The 22,495-nt window shown below is 41.1% G+C and overlaps 3 protein-coding genes and 1 non-coding gene across 7 annotated transcripts; 2 read left to right on the top strand and 2 right to left on the bottom strand.

Moving 5' to 3' along the window:
* The first annotated feature begins 5,295 nt into the window (after positions 1–5,295).
* Positions 5,296–8,734, top strand: LOC102301528. 3 transcript variants are annotated; one of them, XM_005927691.3, is made up of 4 exons: positions 5,296–5,613; positions 6,965–7,123; positions 7,452–7,594; positions 7,686–8,734. In XM_005927691.3, exons 1-4 carry the CDS (start codon positions 5,531–5,533, stop codon positions 8,480–8,482), a joined length of 1,182 nt encoding a protein of 393 aa, XP_005927753.1. In that variant the 5' UTR covers positions 5,296–5,530; the 3' UTR covers positions 8,483–8,734. The 3 variants fall into 3 exon arrangements, with proteins under 3 accessions (XP_005927753.1, XP_005927756.1, XP_042079047.1); XM_042223113.1 differs by lacking the exon at positions 5,296–5,613 and adding an exon at positions 5,745–5,856; XM_005927694.3 differs by lacking the exon at positions 6,965–7,123 and having other exon boundaries at positions 5,312–5,613.
* Positions 8,735–8,850: 116 nt separating this feature from the next.
* Positions 8,851–15,869, bottom strand: larp7 (La ribonucleoprotein 7, transcriptional regulator). 2 transcript variants are annotated; one of them, XM_005927690.3, is made up of 13 exons: positions 15,729–15,869; positions 14,625–14,836; positions 14,434–14,534; positions 14,203–14,286; positions 13,346–13,510; positions 13,128–13,236; positions 12,779–13,036; positions 12,415–12,568; positions 12,161–12,300; positions 10,190–10,302; positions 9,878–10,037; positions 9,597–9,688; positions 8,851–9,287 (listed from the first exon to the last, which is right to left on the bottom strand). In XM_005927690.3, exons 2-13 carry the CDS (start codon positions 14,821–14,823, stop codon positions 9,210–9,212), a joined length of 1,653 nt encoding a protein of 550 aa, XP_005927752.1. In that variant the 5' UTR covers positions 14,824–14,836; positions 15,729–15,869; the 3' UTR covers positions 8,851–9,209. The 2 variants fall into 2 exon arrangements, with proteins under 2 accessions (XP_005927752.1, XP_014190776.1); XM_014335290.2 differs by having other exon boundaries at positions 12,746–13,036; positions 15,729–15,868.
* Positions 15,870–15,964: 95 nt separating this feature from the next.
* LOC102298963 (NACHT, LRR and PYD domains-containing protein 3) lies at positions 15,965–22,489 on the bottom strand. The gene is made up of 7 exons (XM_005927770.3): positions 22,038–22,489; positions 21,289–21,955; positions 18,529–20,251; positions 18,304–18,387; positions 18,132–18,215; positions 17,836–17,913; positions 15,965–17,744 (listed from the first exon to the last, which is right to left on the bottom strand). The coding sequence occupies exons 2-7, from the start codon at positions 21,578–21,580 to the stop codon at positions 17,426–17,428; spliced, it is 2,580 nt and encodes an 859-aa protein (XP_005927832.2). The 5' UTR covers positions 21,581–21,955; positions 22,038–22,489; the 3' UTR covers positions 15,965–17,425.
* trnai-aau lies at positions 16,366–16,439 on the top strand. Its single transcript has one exon. It is a non-coding gene; the product is annotated as a tRNA-Ile (tRNA).
* Positions 22,490–22,495: the final 6 nt, after the last annotated feature.

Here is a 22,495-nt window from a genome sequence, read left to right on the forward strand (position 1 = left end):
GCAGGCATGCTCCCCCCCCTCACGAAGGCAACAACACGCCTCCAACGTGTCCCACTGATTAACATAATTTATTGGCTCACTCCTTTTGGGCTATTTCAGCCCAGGGGGCTACAGTTGCCATTAGCTTCTTGATAAGAAGTGATGATCAGTAAGGACAAGGATACATTTAGCCACATTTTTTAAAATTCATTTGAAACTTTTTGCAAAAATAGTCCACATGATTACTTGAGTTAAACGGACCGTGTGCAGGATTCAGCGGCCTCACCCTCCATCGTCAAGCTGGTGGCCACTACAAACTCTAAATGTCCACTCTGGTCCAACACTGCAAACTGTCGGTGGAAGAGCACGCACTCCCTATAGAAATATGAAGGGACCATTCTAAAATAAGAGAAAATGACACTTTGGGGTGATTATACAGTAGTAAAAACATAATTATGTATATTCCATTGCAACAGTGCCTCCCAAATCCTACACAATGGACCTTCAAATCAGCAGTGGGCATGTGTTTTTTTCTTTTTCCAGAGGAAACTGCTATTGTGACTTAGATGAAGTAAGCAAAGTGCCATGCACTGCACAACCGAATCAATATGTGGTCACAGGTTACAGTAACAGTATGCATTCTTTTTTGATTTTGTGACATCCGCCTGCCTAGAGTGAGCAAATTATTGGTTTGGACCATTTGTGGGCTTCAACAGAACAAACATGAATGAGGTCTGCTCAGGACCGAACTATGTTTGGGATAAATGCTGCATTCGGCTCTAAGACAATGTTACATAAATAATCAATGTGAACGGGGGCGACAGAACAATAAAAATATACAGTAGCTCAATGCACTGATCTCTGCATTTAGCTATTGGATGCAAGCAACTGACCCACAAAACTGTATTTGTATCAAATATTCATACGGCTCATAAGAAAATATGAGCAGAATTAAAGGTTTTAAAAATGAAATATCTACATCGCAGATGGTTTCAGACTTCCTCACCACCCCTGTGCACTTGTTTTTTCAGTTTCATTGCTGTGCTAAAAAAAAATACATCAAAGTAACAGATGGATTTCACTAACTGCTTTACTGCTTCCTATTTTTCTTTTGATTTCATGTTAACATCATTGTCATAAATCTTTTTTTAAACCACAATAAACAAAAAAAAAAAAGAAAAAATGAAACCCCAGCCTATCCACAGACACACCCCTGCCAGACTGTGCTTGGTTAGGTCACAACTACAAAAATCATAGAAGTTAGCCTGTAAGTAGCTCTAACAATGTGACAATGGGCCTCTTTGTTCAGGCATCATTAAGTAACTTGACAAACTTGCAGCAATATTAGGTAAACAATCAAACAAGTCATTCATTTTTAGAGTCAGTGCATAGCCACATGAATTCATTGTTTTGAGACCCCTAATGTCATCTATGTTCTTCCTTCAAAGAGCAAACTCTCCTCACATAAAGTTATGTGAAAAACAAACTTTAAAAAATGAACTCAAGTCTCACTTCTTCCAAAAATTTAAGAAGGTAAGTAGTAGAAAGGTGCTACGTTTGGCCGTAGTGCACTGCATGTTCAACAAAACCCAAACACAGCATATCAGCACAATCACCTCAAACCAACTATCGAGCACGATGGTGGAGGGGTGATGATTTGGGCTTGTTTTGCAGTCACAATGACTCCCAAGCAGCGCAGGTCTACAACAGAACGGCTGAAATAGAAACAAATTAAGGTGTTACGATCGTCCAGTCAAAGTCTAGATTTCAACCTGACTGAAATACTGTGGCAGGAGATTAAGAGAGCTGTGAAAGGACAGGATGAATGCCCGCAGAGGTCAATGAAGTGAAGCTGATAAAGTCAAACAGAAATCTGTTACTTCAAGTTATTGCAGTGAAAGGTGGTTTTACAAGCTATTGAAACATTAAGTGTATTTCGTTTTTCATAGGACTTGATTTGGGTTAATAGCCCTCAGTTGGGGAATAAAAGGCAACAAAGTCCAATAACAGAATGACTATATAGTACCTCGTGACCCCACTGTCTACTCCACATCTGGACTGTTTGAGTCCTTCAATTTTGATAAGGTGTTAATCAACATTATAATCAGCATCAACTCTAATCCACATCCAGTAACAATCTAATGCATCTACTGGGCTATGGTAACACCATCTGGCTTACTTGTGCTGTATTCATCAATGCAAGAGCTCCCCTTATTATGCATCACGTGCAGAAAGACTGACATGCAGAGTGCTGTTAGTTTGAATGAACAGCCGAACTGTCGGTCTTTTTCATTTAATGATGTTTCCTGATTTTGTTCATGAGAACATATACAGCTCAACATTAAATAAAAGGCACGCCACTCACAGTGGAGGATAAGTGCACCAATTTCCTCCCATGAACATCAAATCTATTTCTCCACATGCCTCACCCGTTTCAAGATGCCGAAATTAATTCTGAGTAATACTGAATAGAGAATTATTTTTCTCATTTGCAGTCAGAAATCCTTAATGGCAGAAGACTTCAAATATCCATAAACCTCCTCATCCTCCTGACTCCTTATTCCGAGGCTCTTCTTTACAGCTCTCTTGCATTTTAATGCAGCTCCACTCCAAGTCAGTCAGAATGAAGGAAACGCGCAGAGTCCACAGGCACAGCTGCAGATGTCCGAGTTATCGGTGCAGATCTGACACGGTTTTCTGTATTTATGTTCCAACACTAATCAAGGATTTTCTGCAGTAGTTTGTTTTCTGAAGTGGCGCTTAACCCCGCACAATCAGCACTCGAATCTCTGGCTTGTAACCTGAAACTAAAACTACTGGAGATCTGTATCTTTTAGATCAAAAAGTTATTGTCAAAATCTGCCTCAAGAGAAAGAAAACACGTCATTTTTGGAGAGTGATTGTATTTTTGTTTTGTTTTTTAAATTGCTCTCACTGTTTTTGTGGAGTCAGTAACAAATTTGAAAACTCTGAAATCATCAGGTGACAACAAAAGTGGAAAACTGGATTTGCTGTTTTGTTGCATGATGTAACGCTTCATCCGAGCACAAAATCCAGGAGTTTTTTCGTCCGTGGTAAATACTCACATGGTCTTACAGTCAAGCTTTGTATGTTCATTCAGGTGAAGCCTCCTCAACTGCTTAAGTCTCCCTACTCTGCTCTTAGCTTTGTAGCACAAAATCGCCACTTTAGAATCAGCAGATGAGGTCCCGTGTCCTCGTGCAATTCCCAATCTCATCCCGAGCGAAAGTCTAATCAGCCAGAGCTGGGAGAAATGACACCTGTGCGTTAGGGATAGAGCCCATTTTTATAGATGGGCAATCTGTCAGCAGCTTGTATTTCATCCAATTTACTGACTAATGTGTATTGACTTAAAAGGCACTTTGCACAGGGATTCATTAAGTTAGCCAGCCTGTTAGGCTGATAGTGTCCAATTAAATAAATACAAGGCTTTTCTGATGCTGCGAGTTCATTAAATCTTCTTTTTTTTGTTCTGATGCTACTCCCAGGCTCAGTACTGGAGGTGTTTATAGTACAGATCTTTGCACCTTACATGAAACTGTTGGGTGGTCTTCTCTGGAGTTTTTGAACTATGAGACTCTTATTTGGAAAGAGTCATTTTACATAACTTCTATGCAAAGTGGTTGGTTATATCAAACACCAGCCCAGTGATTGATGATCATGCCAAGTTCCTCAAGTCTGACTGAATGTAAAACACTGCTTTCAGTTTCTATGCTCAATTATCATACACAAGTTAGCTTCTGTCTGAACTTGTTTTACATGAGTCCTTTCTCTAATCTTTATCTTGTATCTTTTATTGTGTTTTTTTTTTTACTGTGTATCTTTAGACCACGCCAAACATCAAATTAAACATCAGCGTAAATGAGGTTTCCTTTGTTTTTTGTTTTTTTCAAGGATTAATAAAATGAAATGAATAAAAAACAGTTTATTTAATCTAAAAAGAATATCTGTGGAAGGACTGTGGCCACACAAATGGATCAGGTGTAATTCTAGAAGACAAGATGTTCAGTGTTACAGCAAAGCTACTGCTGAATGCTGTTGTATTATTATTCTGAATTTGACCCGACACAGTCACCTGAAACCAGACGTGGCCAGTATTTCCTCAGATATCCAATGTGCACTCGCCGACCGCTTCACTGGGTACACATGTTCACCTGCTCCTTCACCAATATCTAATCAGCCAGTCACATGGCAGCAACTCAGTACAAGTAGACACATAGACAGGGTTAAGATGACCCGCTGAAATTCAGCTGAATTTTAGTGACTTTGAATGTGCCATTGTTGGTGGTGTTTCAGAATGTGCTTTGAGCTGACAAGAAGACAACAGAAACTCAAATAAGCAATCGTTACAACCAAGGTACGCGGAAGAGCATCTGTGAGTGCACAATGTGTCAAAACATGAAGCAGATGGGTGCTGCTGTCAGCAAACCAGATGGGACTCAAAACCATAATATTTGAGAAGAAACAGAGGCTACAATTTGCACAAGCTCACCAAAATTGGACAACAGAAGACTGGAAAAATAGTGCAAATAGGTCTCATGGGTATATATATATATATATATATATGTATATATATATGTATATATTCTTTTTGTTTATGCGCTCATCGTATCTAGCACCAAACGGAAACAAGTAGTTTTACTTGGTCCTGTGACTCTGGAGAAAGAAGAGCAGGTCACTTATGTAATTGTAAGGTTGATGTTTTGATCTCTGTCTACTGTTGTCTGTATGTCAAAGTATCCTTGGGCAAGATATTGAACCCTGGGTTGCTCTCAGATGCATCCACTAGTGTCCGAATGTTAGATAGAAAGCACTAGAAAAAGGTACATGAATGAGTCATGTTCTAAAAAGCGCTATGAGTAAAAGAATAGAAAAGGTGTCATATAAGCACTAATCCATTTACCATTTAGAGTTTTTATTACGGATGAACTAATTTATTTGATTCTTGGTCTCAAGAAAGACTAAGAAGTGAAGTAAATTGTGAGTCATGGGTCTTTTTTTATGTGCGGGCGCCATCTAGTGAGGGATCATAGCATTACACCAGATCTGACGAATTCAAGACCTAATTGTTAAGACGTGTGCTCAGGACCATACACTGTGGATAGGTCACACGGGGAGGTCACGGTTTGTTTCAGACCACTCCAACTTATATGTAGTTGTTGGTGCACGTGTACATGCTTTTATGCTTTTTAGGGCAGGGTGTGGGAGGGAGTGGGGAGAAAGAAATGCCCTCAAAGCAGTTACAAAGTGACAGATGGGAGTCCGCGTGACGTTGCAAAGAGAAATCCACGGGTGACATGCACACAGCGCTTCGAGCAAAGGTTTCGAGTCTCGCTGCACGCGCGCATCTTCACAGCCTGCGTCCTCGCCATGACAACCGGCCCGCATCACACACGAATCCACCGATGTTTATTTTTAGCCGCGAGCCACTCTCGTTCAGCACGCGTCCCATGTTCACGCCGTCAATTATTCATATGTTTTAGGCCTGCAGCGACCACAGAGCGGGACTGCCACAAGTCGGAGCTGCGGGATGCCGAGAACCAGCCAGGGTGCAGAAATGCTCCTGAAAACTGCCAGACAGCAGACCAACGAGCAGCCAGCTGCGCAGATAAAGTGAGCTCAGTTGTGTGTGTGCGCGTGTGTGTGTGTGTGTGTGTGTGCGCGTGTGTGCGTGAGAGAGAGAGAGAGAGAGATATTTTCTTTCGTTGGAAACTCGGCAGTTTTATGCGAAAGCGGAAAGAGCTAGCTTGTTTCTGCGTGTGTTTTTTCAAATTTCACTGAATTTTAATGGAATGTGCTGGCATGCAGATACACGGACACGAAGCATTTGTAGTTAGTTGTGTGTCACCAAAAGAGGTGTGAGCAGACTTTATGCTATAGGATACACTCTTTTCAGTTAAAAATGCTATGAGGGATTTGGACTGGCGGTGCTAACTCCACCGCCGAAAACCTAAAAAAAAAACAAACCCAAAAAACCGTTATTTTGCTTTTTTGAAATTAAAGTTGAGTTAAACTACATTTAAATACAAATCTTTAATTATCTGAACCTTGATATCATTGTTGTGCCATACCGCAGATTTTTGTATCAATTCAATACAAAAGTACATACAGGGCAAGTATTACCTATACCATTACCGATATTTTTAAAAAGGCACATTATGTTGGATTATGTGATTTATAACATTAAAAGTCATAAATTTGCAAAATCTGAACACATTTTAATGACTACTAAATCACTGATTTTTACTTAAAAGATCATTATTATTCTTATCATTTCAGTGTTTCATCTATTTAGAAACCGCTTTTGTTTTTTGTTTGTTTTTAAAGACTTGAGGTGTAAATGGGTTTGTCTCTAAATCACTTTTGATTAATTTCTGTTGTTTAAATGTGCTATAGGCTATAAGTAAAATAGATGTAGCAGCCAATACAAAAAGGCTCAGACATTTTTCTTAGTGTATGTTTAAGGTCTATTTTTGCTGCATACTGAACTTAGAGGATAGAAAAGTACTGATCTGTCACATTAGTATTGATCCAATACCAATATCACCACTGGTATCAATACTATCGATATTAAGATTGATCTACCCACCTCTACTTGATGCAGGCTGTGAAAAAAAACAAAAAAAACCCAAAACATTTTGCAGCCCCTCTCCCTTTAAGCCATTTTCTGATTGGCAGCCTCCGTAACCAGAAGGTCTGAACAGCAGGTGGGTGGAGGTGCTGTGCTCACAGCCTGAGTTATGTGCCTGTGATGGCTATATTAGGATTATTTTTGTCACTGACACTACAGAGCCAAGAATAAAGAAAAAAGGGCATGAAAGTGGGCGTTTAGAGCAGCAAGCATCCTAAACTGATGCCTCACAAGGACTATTTTGTCATGTGTGTTACCATTATTTGAAACTAATACATGAACGGCAAAAATAGATCCCCTTTAAAGTGATGATGCACTCCATAAACTTTCCAGGAAGCACTCTCTGAAACCCCAAACAAAGACCTCCATGACCACAGAGTACCAGGAGAGGTTCCTTCCTCCCGCCTGTTATGTAGCAATCGTGACAACAGCAACAAAGAAGATCCCTTACCATCCGCTGAAGGGGACAAGTCATGAGATTACCTCTTTGAGGTATTTTCTTTTCCCTTTATAATGTCATTAGATTTTAGTTAGCTGAGGAAAGAGAGATTTCAATTTTGGACAGTGGGATAAACCTGGCTGGCGCTCTGCCCACGTGCAAACAGCAACTGATGGATGGTTTCTCAGCTAAATAAGACTGAACTGGCCATGACAACATTTCAGTGCACAAAAAAACAAAGACTACTGTGTAATCTTTGCTCTGAAATCAGCTGATTAATGGTAATAGGAAAACAAGTTGTTGGTGTGGCATCTTTCTCGTTTTCTATCATTCATGAAGTAAAAATGTGTTGGTCTGCTCATCGTATGTCGTGTGTTTCAGATCATTTTACATTCAGCAAAAATGGATAAAAAAGCCACCAAAGGTCCCACAGCCACCAGAGCCAGACTACAGACGATGCAAAGGCCCACTCAGTCCTGCAAACCAGACACCATCCAGGACTGACTACCAGAGCGCCTATCAAAGTAAGCAACTTCAAGAATATTACTGTGAGATATCAAGGAATATGGCAAAATTTGCATCCTGAGTTAAATCCGCTTTGTTTTTTCCCCTCAGATGATTTTAAACATTGGGAGGGCAGCAAGCGCCAGCCAATCATCCTGAAAGGCGGTTTGACAGTCAAGCATGGATTAGGCAACATGCTCGCACTGGCGAAGGAACCAGAACACATTGCAAACACCACCACCTATAAATCGGATTACATCCCCCACCCAACAAACCCCAGACCATTCAAACTGAAGCACTCTAACCAAAGCAGCAAGGACTTCCCGCTGGAGCCGAGACTGGTCTTCAAGCCAAAGCAGGCTTGGTCTACACACCAAGACCTTGACAAAGGCAGTGATTGTTTTGAGAGGTTCAACAGTTGTTCCCTTGAAACCAAGTTTCAGGGCCACACCAAAGATTTCTCTTCACCAGGAGACCACAGCATTCACTGCCAGGTGAAAAACCTGCCAGCCCTCGAGATAAATGACGTCCACTGCCATGCAGCGAGTACCGTGACGGACGACTACAGAGTCTGGCATTCGCCGGAAAGCTTCACCACTGTGAGAACCACCATGTCAGTGGGCAAACCTAAATCTCCTGACGACAGCAAAGCCAGCCCAAAGACTTTGAGACAACACCCCAAAATACACAAGGCCTCAGCCTGTAATTCCTCCAGAGGTGCCACACAGAAACCACAGAGTCCTACAGACACTGAAGTGCTTTCTAGCTTCAAATGCTCCACAGAGAACGGAGAATCCAAGATGTACTGGTACAGAAATTTGGACCGAGGAGGGACTTCGCCTGATGGCGACAGCTGTATAGACCATAGCAACCAAATAATCAGCTGCATGGTTTCTGACAGAAACTAAGGTGGCTGATAAGGTGTGGTCTCGCCACATTATTACCTCAGGTAGTTTCTACTTCTACAGCAATAAAAAAAGAAAAAAAAAAAAGCCATGAATGGGGAGATTGTGTAACATCAGCTATTTTTATACTTGTAAGCGTCTCAATTTCACTCTTATGTAATCTTGAAAGTGAGAGGCACTTAATGGGAAACAGGTTTAGACAGACAGATGTGGACTTCCTCCAGATAATAAAAGGTGTGTACACTTTTTTAAAATCAGTCACTGTTTCAGTAAGAAGTAATCCAATCTGCTGAAATGACCTCCATGTGTTTCATACAAACCTCAGGAGCACTTTCCAAAACTATATTGTGAATACACCACAAAATGCTGTAATCATGAAATGACATTTTATTAAAAAATAACACAAGGCAATGTCTTAACTGAGAGAACTTCCAACTCAGTTATATTTACATCTATACAGAATCTTTTTCTCTTTTTAAAGTCCATCAATTAAAAGTATGGTGCCAAAATGTCTGTATTCCACATGACATTACCTGCTCCAGTGCCAGAAAAAAACTAAACTAAAACAAACAACAACAAAGCTAAAGGCTATTCCTTTAATCTTCTTTATGAGGGTCTGTTCACTTTCTTCCAGGTACACACCAACATCAGCGGTCCTCTTTAAATGACATCATGTTAAGTTTACAGAGTAGAGCCTCGCTCGGCTGTTAAAAACTCATTTCAGTAGCTGTCAGTCGTCATCGAAGTGGATGTGCTTATTAGCCTCCTTGGCGCGGGCGATGATGATCTTTTCGGCTTTGGATATGAGCTGAAAATGTGACAGGAAATTAAAAATGAGATGAGATAGCAGATAGCAGATAGACAACAGGGAGGCGTATGTATGAATGGGTGCGCTAACGTGATAAAATAATTCCAGGCATTAGTGACTTTTTTTTGTCCTGTGAGTATAAAACATGAAGGTGCAGCATTTAGCTGCAACACTGACAAAGAAAGTCAGCTTTGTGTGCGTGTTTAAAGTTGTTTATACACATAATGTAATAAATAATCACAGATGCACTGATGCACACTGCAGCATGTATGCAGATTTGAGTATTTCACATTGTAAGGTAGAGCTCACCTTTTCTGTACCCCGCTTCTTTTCCCTTGGACGATTCAATTTGACCTGGCGGTCCACGAGGATCTTCTGCCAGTACCTTTGTTCATGGTCACCTTTAAAAATAAAGAAAGAAACAGAGAAATTCATTAAAGGACGCCTTTCACAGTTTTATCAAATCTTTGGTTAAAAAACACAGAAGCCTGATGGCCCGACAGAGCATTTTCTCCATCATCAGTTATGAAATCCATACAAAATACAATTTTTAAAAGGTTTCAGAGAAAATAAAGAAATAAAATTCACACCTGTGAGGATCTCCAGCTTCCAGCTATGCTCTTTCTGCAGCTCTGCTCTGACGTCGCTGACTGCTCTCGCTTCCTCTGGGCTGTGAAAGCGGATGTGTCCCTCAGCGTCTCCTTCCAAGATGTCAACATAGGCCACTGGAGAAATTTTACACAGCGCGTCCTACACACACAGTGTCATTCTTTAGCGGGGTTACGGGAATCATTGTGTAATGTGGATACACAACTGAACTGTGGGGCTGCACCACACCATGTGTTAAAACAAAGAAGGATTACTTTGAACTCTGAATCATGCAAAGCTACAAAAGAAAGTACCTTGATTATTTTCCTCCCTGGTAGCGGCTTGTTGTCTGTAATCTTCACGATGACCCCACTGACAAACTGAGGTCCTTGCTTAGCTGCCTTTTCACTTTTGTTATTCTCATCAACTAGACAAAAGGCAAAAACACAAATCAGTTAAATTTCATAGGTTTTAGTGCTGAATTCCAACATGCTGAAAGCTGTAAATGTATATAGTTCTAAGATAAATGAGATATACATTTCAATAAGCTTCACCCAGATTCTGGCAGCTTGTTAATATACACAAACTGGCCACTATATTAGGTACATGTTTCTAGTACTGGTTTGGACCCAATTCTGCCCTCAAAACATCTACTTAAAGTCTCCACGTGTGGTGCATTCAGGGGTGCTCTTCTGCACACCTCAGCTATGATGAGTTACTGTCACCTTCCTACTAGAGATTGTGAGTGTGACTAATCTCTATTATGACTAGTCTTTTAATCTAATGTTTAACATTTATTTGATGTCCAGTCCCGGGAAGCCGTTGTGTCCAAAATGTTATGCACTCATCTGCCACCAGGTGGAGCTGCAGCGCCCAACAATGTTATGCAAAAATGCAGAATGATATTATCAAGCTAAAGAAATTAGCTTGAGAGATGCTCAGAGGTGAACCACTACTCCTCCACATCCAAAGGAGCCAGTTGAGGTGGGCGCCTCCTGGGTGAGGTATTCTGGGCCTGTCCTACCAGGAGGAGGCCCACAACACACTGGAGAGATTACATCTCTTGTCCCAGTGTTCCCTCAGATCAGCTGAAGGAGGTGGCTGGGCACAGGGAGGTTTGGACTTCTCTGCTTAATAGAGATGTTGTCATCAAATCATTTTGTTATTGCTTTATATTTGAACTTTTATTGAAATGATTGTTATGAATTGCAGAACAATTTGTTATTTTTCAGCTGTTAATTTGGCATATTTTAATAATACTTGAATATATTTTGTAAGTAACACATTTTCATACATTTACAATCAGGTTTTTTTTCTTTTTCATTATCCTGTTAGAATAGAACACAGTATCCATAATAGAATTCACTGTTGTGATTAAAGGCTTCAAATGCCTTTGTTTGGACACTTTTTTGCTATTATCCATTAGAAGGTCCTAAAATTTCACTTGATAGCTAAGTGTTTCTTTGTTTTAAACTAGACTGTTAGTCTCATTTCTTTTTTCCTCGTTTAGTCGACTAAGAAATTAGTTACCAGGAACGTCCCTACTTCCAGCAAACTTGAAGTCTGGCCTCTCTCTCCTGAGTATCCCCGCCGTTCACTGGATTTTTTTCCCTTTCCTTTTCCTTTCTTTACACCATCCTGTGTAAACCCTCGAAATAGCTGTGTGGGAAACTCCCAGCAGATGAACCGTTTCTTGAAAACTAAGACCCGCCCTATGACACCAACAACCACGCCACATTCAAACTCACTCACATCACCTTTCTTCCTCATTATCGTGATGCTCAGTTTGAACTTCAGCACGGTCATGTTTGCATGAATGCATGCACTGAGTTACTGCCATGTGATTGGCTGATTGGATAATTGTGTTAATGAGCAGCTGAACAGTGCAATCTGTCCTTGTCAGAGTAAAGCTGTGTGATTTCTGGTGCGATGTTGACGAATGTCGAGTGAAAATTTTCTTTAAATTATTTTAAAACACTTTCCCAAAAATCCAGGCCAAAATCTTTGTCAGTTCAGCATCGTTGTTTCCTGTTTTATCATACACTTCTGTTTTCAACACATGGAAATTTCAGCACTTGCCCACTTACTGCAAATGCCACCCCAGCTAATGCCAAGTTTAATGAGACACGCAACATTGGAAAGTTTATGGGATTCTCATTATTATTGTGGTGCTTTCTCAACTTACCTGTGGATACAGAAAAAGAGATATGTGGGAATTATAAAGGAGGATGGGGGAAACATTTTAAAGTTAGAGGCCTATGAGTGAGGTTTGGAAGAGAACTCACCATTTGCATCCCGAGGGTCACCATCTGTCTCCATCATCTTGTGCTCCTTGTCATTTATTTTAGTCATGCACTTCTTCAGGGCTGACATACTGCTTTTCTGCAAGGTCAGGTACTCCTGCTTTAATCCAAGCCAGTCTTTCCTTGATGTGGAAAAAGAAGGAACAAACACGGCCGACAGAGTGGGTTCAGTTTGCTAGTTATAAAACCTTTTACAATTGTATTAACTCGTTAGAACAAGGGATGCAGGTTCGTACTTTGAAAGCACCCGGAGTGGAATCACTTCTTCCCCAATTTTCAGTTTCTCTTTGTGCTTCTTTTTTCTCTTCCTTTTTGCTTTAACTGTTGAGTCGTCTCTGTTTTCTTTGCCCTTCTCAACGGCCTGCTGTGCGTCCCTGTGAGTGGGCGACTCTATGAGGGGAAGGACAGCGTTAACACAACAACCAGCTTTGTGGTTTGGGTGTAAAAAGACTTAAATTTGACCTTAAAAATGAGGAACAATGAGGAGGTAAAATGACAAACAGCTGTCCCATTTAGATCTTTTTGTAGTTTTCTTTTTTTTACACTGGTGGATTAGAGACGACTTACTACTCCGTGCTCCGTCTTTCTCCCTCTCCCCACCTTCACTTTCGCTGGTTTTTCTTATCTTCGATGGTACATCGCTCTCCGATCCCTCCGCCGTATGTGACCGCCGTCTTTTCTTCTCTGACAGTTTGCTTGGTGTCTTGTGAGCGCTGGTGGCCTCTGGGTCAAAATCTTTCTTTTGCTCAGCCGCCTCCGCTTCCATCGCCTGCTCTTTGACTTCCTCTGCGGGCGCCTGTGCAGTGGCACCTTCTTTCCTTTTCTTCTTCTTTCGCTTCTTCTTCTCTTCTTCTTCACCTGCAGCACATGGATGTAAAGAAGCCAGGATAAATACACTTTGCAGCGCTATCCTTTACTTCAATATTGCAACGGTGCCAAATAAAATCACCTATCCGAGATGCTGGATTGTCAGCCGAGAGAGAAATTGGCTTCCTGTGCAACGTCTTGGGGAAAATCCCTGGTTTCCTGGGAGCATCTTCAGGAGGATTGTTCAGCATCTGTTTGAAAGATCAAATTCTTCCATGATCTTTTGTTCCAGCCAAAACCAAACACCACGTTAACGTCAACGACATCCTAGCTGTGGAAATATTCCCACTGAGTTCTCACCTCTATAGCTTTCTGTGCTTGCTCCTCTTTCTCAAACTCGACAAAGGCAAAACCCTTGGAGTCCCCGGAGGACTTGTATCTGGGGATGCTGACATAAACCACATTTCCACATTTTGTGAACACTCTTTCTATCCAGCTGTGTGTCACATCCTTTGGCAAAAGTTCCTTAGAAAAAGAGAAGAAGAAAGAATCATTAGTTTGGGATCCAAGAAGATTTTAGAGCAGGCGAACAACAGGGAGAAGATGATGCTGTTCTAATACTTGGTCCTGACTGAAACAAAGAGTGGATGCACCAAGCACCTTATCCTCTCTTTTTAAAGACTTTCTTTTGCTTGGCTGCAACTTGGTACAACCCCGATTCCAAAAATGTTGGGACAGTGTGTGAGAGGAAAAGGATGAAAACCATTATTTGAATGCCTGTGATCTTCAGCCCTCTACCAAAAGTACTGCAGCTGGTCTCCTCAGTATCCAGATGTTCACAGACCGTTAAAAGAAGAGGGGATGCTACCCTCTGGGAAACATGACCCTGTCCTGACTTTTATGAGACCTTTTGCTGTCAATCTGGTTTTATTTACATTTTAAACAACGTCCCAACTCTTTTGGAATCGGGGTTATAGAAAATGTGAATGACAGGCAGGTGGGGCGTAGTCACAGCCGTGTGCCTAAGGCGACCACATTATCACATTATAGACGTTACATCACATTATTATCATAGAGAAATGTTGCGTTCAGGTGTAATGTATAGAATCGTTTCTGCTCTCTTTAATTGGTGATAATTAAAACAATGGAAAGTATTAAAATTCACGTGAAAAGCAAACATATCAAACAGACAGCAGAGGACTTTTTCTTTTTTTTACCACGTAAACTGTGCGGCCGTCCACATCATTCGGTAGTTCCCCAATTGGAAGCTGACGCCTTACTTTAGTTCCCTCGAGGTTGAGCTGAAACACACACACACACACACACACACACACACACACACACACACACACACACACACACACACACACCTTTAAATGATTCTATATTATGCAAATACTGTAAAATAGCAAGTTATAAAGCATTAACAAAATGAAAATTTACTTTACCTCAACTACAGATGAATTCTTTAGCGCCCTGGCAATGAGCTTTGTGTCAGTTGTCAGCTGCTTCATTCGATTGAAGCTTGCCAACACAGATATATCAACATCTATAAGAAATAATGTGTGGTAACAAGTTTAAGGCTGTTCCCAAGTCAAAAAGAGTCAGTGAAACGTATAAAGTATTGATAGCTTCTTACATCCACGGTCAGATTCCTCCATGAGCTTTTTCAGAAAGCGGTCCTTGCTCAGGTTGACGTCGCCAAACCAGAATTCCACTTGCTTCTTCACCTCACTGAGCAGCTGTTTGACTCGGGACCTCTTCTTCTTTTCCATCTCCTTCTTGTCGCTGGGCTCTGCTGCCGCAGCATTGGTAGCTCCCCTCTCTGAGTTAATCATCTCGGGGGCAGGACTGCAACAAAGACGCTTGTGTTGTTATGAGATTAGAGCCTGTACTAAAAGGCAAGTTCAACATATATCAAACAACAGCCATGCTAAGAGATACCAAGATGAAGGCTAGGAGTTGGAAAAGTCCATTCAGGTTTTTCTGATCTACCTTGTGCCTGTTCAGGGCCAATGCTGCTGTGAAAGGTTTAATCCAAAATTTAGACAGGTCTGGAGTCTCACAAATCACTTTTTATTGTCACATCACATGTGCAGGCACACTGGCACAGCACATGCGAGTGAAATTCTTGTGTGCGAGCCCCACAAGCAACAGAGATGTGCAAACACAACAACACAAACGAGCAAAATACAAGAATAACAGCAGCAAGTTACAAAACGCCACAACATTAAATTTAACTATAGAGATACATAATCAACCATATGATCTTAATAGGTGTGATGTGCGAGTACCAACTAGTTTAAACGAGTGTTTCAATAATCAAAACCACCCTTTTGCCCCCAAACTGACATAAATTATGCTGCTAACTCCAAATCCTGCTTCGTAGTAATATTTATATTAAATTTGTGGGGTTTGTTTGCACGTTTTGCCCACTCTGACCCATTTTCAGATAGCACACTCCATATCGAACACGCCCCTTTTATAATGCCATCATTTTATTGATAAAATTATTGGTAAGAAACGTACATATAAACTGTTAGTTTTGCATTTAGCTCTTTACTAAGTGCACAGGGAATGCCTTGCTGCCAGACTGGTGGTTAGCTAACACTGCCGTCCAAGTTAGTAATTGGAAATTCGCGGGTGGTGACTTTAAAAAAAACCTTCCGTCATGCCAAAATTTTTTAAAGTCCGCCAGATTTTTTCTCAACGTTCAGGAGACCGAAAGATTCACATAACTCACCGTGCTCCAGATGCGAAAACGGTCCAGACTAACACCGAGTTCAGAAAAATAACAAACCAGCAGCTAGCGTGATATCTTCACGCAAACGGCGCTGCTTCGCAAAGTAACGTCGCACGGTAAATTCGTCATAAGAGCGAGCGGCAACTTACACAACTTCCGGTGAATAATTCCACCGTAAAAAAAACAACAAACACGAAGGTTGTAACATCCACATTTTATTCTGCAAACTAGTGAATCTAAATGTAAGATAATAAAAACACAGCACAGTCTACCTAATCACTCATTGTATTTGATAGTAAAATAATAGCATAATAACGATAATAATAATCACTTTATACACATGTTAAAATGTCAATAAATAATTTGTAAAAAGGCTTTTAGAAATAGAATAATATTGATAATGGATGCAATGCTTGTTATGCTATCTGTTCTTCAACATTAACATGTTTATTCTTTTATTTTCACTACCACAAAATTTTCAAATTTCGAAACTTTTTTAGTTTTATTTTGTATGCTGCCCTGTTTATTTCTGTCAAAGTCCGTAAGGTGAAAGTAAATCGTCTATCACTAAAAACAAATTTTCAATACATAGTGACTATCATTTTTATACGTACTTTTTCGTCGCCTTTTACAACTTGGCCGGTTAGCTCAGTTGGTTAGAGCGTGGTGCTAATAACGCCAAGGTCGCGGGTTCGATCCCCGTACGGGCCAGTCACTAATTTTCTTTTTTTTCCACCTATCCATGTGGACCACAAAAACCACTTTTCAACTGTCTGTGAAGGTCCTCAGTCATCCAGGTCATTGTTGTCCAAGGAGCTTGGAAAGAAAAGCGTTTGGACCCCAAGAGGGAGAATCGACCCCCTAATCATCCTCCTTGGCTGATTGCGACCTACACCCGTTTTCACTCCTTGGCTTGTGTGATTAGGTAAGAGATCATTGGGGGTTCAATGATCCTCTTTGGAGGCACACTCCCATAGGGCTTAAATGTGAGACTCTCCACCATTTGACCTTAGAACTGAAGAAGCTTCTCGGATGAGAGGTGAAACTTCTCCAAGCAACTTAAAGAAGTCCAGACGCTTTTCTTTCCAAGCACCTTAGCCTGCTCTTGCAACTGTTTTAATGGCATAGGGAATATTTTCTTGACATACACACTGAGGCTCATTGGTAATTATGACTCCAGTGCACTCACATAGCTGGCTCATGTCAAAAATCTCAGATCTTGTCAAACTGGTTTCTTGAACATGACAATGAGTCTACTGTACTCAAATGACACCCACAGTCACCAGATCTCAATCCAACAGAGCACTTTTGGCAGAATGGGTACATCATGGATGTACAGCCAACAAATCTGCAGCAACCGTGTGATGCTATCATGTCAACACGGACCAAAAATCTCTGGGGAATGTAATGAAGTGTAAACTACCATTCATTATGACCCTATACTTCTGGATGTCATAATTGTCTACTGTGAAAACAGAAGTAAAGAAATTACTTCTGTGATTGATGAAACTGATATGATTTCCCTTTATCCATTTTGAGACTTGTTTGCAGGGGAGGGAGAGGTATATTGCTTTTTAAAAATTATTTTTATGATTATTACAGTTATTATATTATTATTATTATTGTCTTCAAAAAAACAATCACAATGCAAACCAACAATTTATTAACAGCTTGTAACATAAGGGCAGTGTTTTTCATCATAGCTCCAAAAAGCTGTCAAACTTTTTCAGCTTCTTGCACATGTCCTCCTCGGTACAGCTCTCAATTCTGCTCTTGATGAGCTGTGAAAGTTGACTGTAGAAGGTCTTCGTCCACTGGGCTTCGAAGTGGTGGGTCGATATGTTGCACACTTTGTGAAGTACCATCAGCAACTTCTCATTGCTGCTGACCTCACACCTTTTAAAAACCCATTTCTGCCACTCTGCCCACGAAGCATCGTCTGTGAAATTCACAGTGATGCTGGCCTTGGTCTGCATGCACTCTGGCTCTCTGTCAGTCAGGTCGTTCCATATCGCTCTATAGGAAGAGGGAAAGGGGATAAGCTCTAGGAAAATACAAATTAGTGAGGTATTGTTTTGAATTATTTGATTCAAAATTCAATACTCACACAACGTTTTTCAGAGGATCTGGGATCAAGTCGCTTAATGACAGCAGACCTCTGTAACTCACTCGGTTGCCTTCCATCCTGTTCCATCACAGGGGGAACAATAAAGGTTTTTCATATTTACATAAAAAAAGCCTTTAAATATAAGCGTAGTTTATTACAACATAGGTGTAATCTATGACCTTTTAAAAACTCTTAAATCAAACCGTCACAGTCATCCTCGACACTGGAAAACTCCCATTTCCTCAAACATCAGCATCATGTGCCAGGATAATAAAACAACTCAAAAAGTTTCTTACCACAACTCCTGAAGCTTTTTTTTAACCCCTATTGCACAAGCAAGGACCAGAAGCTCGTCGTCACTAATGTTTGTCCACCCAAGTCTAAGAGGAACAGAAAGGGTGACATCATCTGGATGATTCTTTGTCATACATTGTTCCAAAAATGTGGTAAAACTAACTAACACTTTACCCGAGGTACACAATATTCTCTGATTCCTTCAACACATCAGCAATGACCTGTACTGCTTCCATATCCAGGTTGTTTTCTCCAAGCCTTAAACAGATGGAGATGGAGAAGTAAATACATATTGTGCAAGCACTTTCCATATGTGGCGCTCCATAAGCAATTGATAAGGTTGCAACCACATGGAAGGGTCTATCAAAGCTTGGAAACAGAATTTTACCTGAAACTCACCAAAGACTCTCACATCTACCCAAAAGATGTTGAATATCTCTTAGTGTATCACAGCTTATTCCAGTCCCAGTAAGATCCAGCTCTGATATTTTACCCCCGGTGAGGTTTAGGAAATACTTGATAGCATTGTAGTCCATTTGGGATAGCGTTTCATCGCTAACATTAACTCTTAGCATCTTTGGTTGCACATCAAGTGCTAACGAGGGGTCCTGTTGCTCAAACAAGCAATGCAAATGGTTTAGGATGTGGGCTCCACTTTCACAGAGAGCTCTCAGTTCTCTGATGATTTTCTCACGATATGCGTTCGCTTTTTCTTTGTGGCAGCAAATCCCCACCTGCCTAGATAGAAGACTGGCATTGCGCTCAGAGAGGATTCCAGAGAGGAAGCGGCTGAAAAGGTCCAAGTGTCCACTGTTGGATACATCTCTGGGACATGATGTGCGCTCAAGTGCGTCAGGCAAAGGGTGATCCGTCACCGCACAGTAAACTGCAGCAAAGAACTCTTGAATAGTAAGATGAGCAAATGAATAGACCTCTTCAGTGAACCCAGGTTCTTCTGCAATTGTCTTGTCGAGGAAAGCACTAACGAGGCTGGACCCTTCTAACGCTGCCACCTCTCGGTCGCTGCTATAAAATAATGTTTGATGCTCCAGTAGGTTTTTGAAGGCAAGTCGACCCAGCTTTAAAACAGTATCAGACAGCTGCTGGATGGCCCCCGCTCTTTGGTCTTGAAGACATGTTTCAGCTCTCGCTTGGGTGTGAGATCGAAGCAAAGCCACCAAGTACTGCACGTAAATATCCGTCATGGTCTTTGGGCTTCCCCCACAAAGATCTTTGCTCTCTTTGAGGATGCAGCAGACAATGTAGCAAAATGCAGGTATGTAGCACAGTGTCAGCATTAGTTCGTTTGCAGATACCACTGAGAACATGCGGTCAGCAAGGGTCCTGTCCTGGAAGTAACGAAAAAAGAAGTCCTGAACTTCGGCCAAGGAGAACCCTGCAATGAGCACAAAGCGGTCAATGCAGCCCACAGGGATGTAGCTGATAGCTGCAGGCCGACTTGTGAGCAACACAGAAGCATTTGGTAGTAGTTCACCCTGCATCAAGCTTCCAATAACCTCCATAACCTCAGCATCTTCATCTGGTTCAGTTACAAAAGAGTCCACGTCGCAGCTCCTGTAGTGTCTGAACTCATCAAAGCCATCCAGGATGATCAGCAGTTTGTTGTCATTTGCCAAGATGTTATCCAGTTCTTTAGCAAGGTACCTGTTTTTGCGCAAGATCAACTCTCGTAAACTTGTGGGCTCGTCAATCAGATTCAAGTCTCTGAAGGTCATGTGTATGATGAAGTCAAAGGCAAGGTGGTCCTTGTTTCCCCCAAAATCAAACAACATCTTTTGCACCAGGATAGTTTTTCCGATTCCAGCCACCCCCGATACCAGAACCTTCCTGACTGGACGAACTGCCTTTGCACATGAGAACAGTTCAGCTGGTGTGATTTTCTCATGCACTGCTGACTTCTGTTGCAGACACAGTCGCTTCTGTCCAAAGGTCAGCACCTCATGCCTTTTATTTTCTAATCCCTGGTGTCCGTCAACTAAGAGAAGATTGACATAATGTTCGGAAAACTGAATTTTCTCTCCGTGCCGGGTGTTGTAGAAAAGCATGCTCTCACTCCTGCGCCTCAGGACTTCTTTGTGTTTTTGTTTCGCTTTGCTGTACTCTGTAGAAGAAAAGAAGCTCAGTATAATTTTCCACTTCCACTCATATGTACTTGTATAGTTGGAAAAATATATATATATACACAGGTATATAGGATGAGGACAGGATACATTTCAGTACAGTGCTTGACTAGACTGTACTTGCGGTATAAATTACCATTCTGTTTCCCCCTTTCAGACACACCCCTGCCAACTAAAGTTAAGAGAAAACCTTATCTTGAACTGATCAACGGTAGTGTAGCTTGTGTAGTTAGTGTGCAGTGTTGTTGTGTTGTGTGTCAGAACAATGAGGCGACTGCTGTCTCCAGGTTAGAAACAGGAGTGATACACCTGCTGCTGTCAGACCTGCAGGTATCAGGCTGTGATGTTCTCCTTTATAATGGACAGAAATTATTTCTTTGGAGTGGCACAAATAATTTGTGAGGCATCTTCTTGAATGCAGAACAGCTGATTGTTCTGTAAATAGTTTGAAAGGGTTATTTAAAAACTCAAGGTAAAAGGTAAATGGATGCAAATGAATTTGTTGTTTGCAAAACTTGTGCATAGGATTTATATTTGTATTTAAAGTTATGAAATATGATTCATTAAACATCTTTGTTTTTGTTACAGTAAAAAAATATAACTTTTTCTACTCTGATTTTGTTTTTTGATGATTTTAGATCAATTGTGTTAATACAGTATGTCAAAATGAAAACATAACTGTAAATTCAGACACGTGAGGTTGTGCTGAAAAGAATGATACCAAACAAGGCAAATAAACAGTTTTTAAAGGTGAAATGTGGAGGGAAAATCACAAGTAGTTAAAAATGGCCAATTATACCCTGGACCCCAGAGGGTTAAACTTTTTTTTTTTTTTTAAAGTAACGCAATAGTTACTTTTCAAGTAATTAATTACTTTTAGAATCTTGTAACTCAGTTACTAACTCAGTTATTCTTTTTGAAGAAGTAACTAGTAACTATAATTAATTACTTTTTCAAAGTAACTTGCCCAACACTGCTGATCAATGACATTCCTGTGGCTAAAATTGAAAATGCATACCTCTGGACTGAGGTGGATCCACTTCTTTGGAGTACTGATAGTGACTTTTAACATTAAGAAAAATCCTGGCCGCTTCCTCGCCTTTGCACTCCAGGATATCCAGCACCTTTCTCACTCTCATCCGGGGACCCAGCTGACATAACACTTCCTCGCGATCATCTCGAGTGAACACTTCCCGGCACACTAGGAATTCTACCAGAGAGTCGACCTGTCCTTCTAGTTCATCCACAAGAGAAACTCGCAGCACCCTCACTGCTGTCAAACAGGAATGATGAAAATCCTTTTCCACCATAATTTAATGTAAAACAGTCCTGAGAATGAATCAAAAAATGACGTGGTTATATAGTCAGATCATGGCAAGAATTTCCTCCTTTTGACGCCAACAGGGATCTTGTGAACTGCTGTTCCTCTCCCCAAGTTGAGAAATAGAGAGAGACAAGTTTATATCAGATATAAAAAGGGAAGTGTCACGGTTGTTAAAGAGTGGACTCAGGCGCGGAGCTCAGAAATAATGACAGTGCGTTTATTTACAGTGCAGCAAGGTGACAACAGTTCAAATGTGCAACAATGGTGATAGTGCGTCCTTCCTTCCGTGTAAGCCCGTGCGTGGTAGTGCCCGTCTCTCCTCCAAGTGCTTCCTTTGTGTCCGTAAATCCTCCGTCAATCCCTGGGTGAACACACACACGACAGCAAAATGAGTACGAAGATCAGACAGTACTTCAATAACATTAGCGACTCGAAAACACTACCAGGCTTAGTGCAATACTCCAGCGCTGTCTGTAGCTCAGCCACACCATTAAGTAGCCCTGCTGAAGATGTTTTTTTGTTTGTTTGTTTTTTCTGCTGAAGATGGTAGTTGATTGGCAGCAGCTGGTGGATTGACTGAAGGTGCGGCAGCTCCGGGCGACAGCACTTCTGGGTCGGAGGTAGCCTGTTGCTAGGTTACCTCCTAACGCATCACAGCGGAGCCGGAGGGGAAGACAGGGCGATAGGAGAGACACATACACACGCACACAAATATACACACTGGCAGGTCGACCGGTTAGGGTGCCGTCAGATCCTGACAGGAAGTGTCCCTTGTCATGATGACAGCACTACTATATGTTGAAATTCCTGCTCTTGTTATTTGTAATACAGACATCAATGTCGATTTGTTAATGTTGATCTCTGACTCCATTATATGGACTTTCCCATGAAAAAAAAAATA

This window comes from Haplochromis burtoni, unplaced genomic scaffold (assembly GCF_018398535.1).
Source record: "Haplochromis burtoni strain Fernald_Lab_line unplaced genomic scaffold, NCSU_Asbu1 Contig_102, whole genome shotgun sequence".
In the NCBI taxonomy this organism is placed as follows: Eukaryota; Metazoa; Chordata; class Actinopteri; order Cichliformes; family Cichlidae; genus Haplochromis; species Haplochromis burtoni.

What these genes read in the sequence shown, in the direction of transcription:
- LOC102301528 (XM_005927691.3), top strand. Translation starts at nt 5,531, where the DNA reads ATGCCGAGAACCAGCCAGGGTGCAGAAATGCTCCTGAAAACTGCCAGA. An exon ending in CATGAGATTACCTCTTTGAG is followed by an intron (nt 7,124 to 7,451) that starts GTATTTTCTTTT and finishes CGTGTGTTTCAG; the next exon opens with ATCATTTTACATTCAGCAAA. An exon ending in CTACCAGAGCGCCTATCAAA is followed by an intron (nt 7,595 to 7,685) that starts GTAAGCAACTTC and finishes TTTTCCCCTCAG; the next exon opens with ATGATTTTAAACATTGGGAG.
- larp7 (XM_014335290.2), bottom strand. Translation starts at nt 14,823, where the DNA reads ATGATTAACTCAGAGAGGGGAGCTACCAATGCTGCGGCAGCAGAGCCC. An exon ending in CCACTCCGGGTGCTTTCAAA is followed by an intron (nt 12,301 to 12,414) that starts GTACGAACCTGC and finishes TTCCACATCAAG; the next exon opens with GAAAGACTGGCTTGGATTAA. An exon ending in AGAAGCGGGGTACAGAAAAG is followed by an intron (nt 9,288 to 9,596) that starts GTGAGCTCTACC and finishes TCACATTTTCAG; the next exon opens with CTCATATCCAAAGCCGAAAA.
- LOC102298963 (XM_005927770.3), bottom strand. Translation starts at nt 21,580, where the DNA reads ATGGTGGAAAAGGATTTTCATCATTCCTGTTTGACAGCAGTGAGGGTG. An exon ending in AAAAAGCTTCAGGAGTTGTG is followed by an intron (nt 17,914 to 18,131) that starts GTAAGAAACTTT and finishes GTGATGGAACAG; the next exon opens with GATGGAAGGCAACCGAGTGA. An exon ending in GATCCTCTGAAAAACGTTGT is followed by an intron (nt 17,745 to 17,835) that starts GTGAGTATTGAA and finishes CTCTTCCTATAG; the next exon opens with AGCGATATGGAACGACCTGA.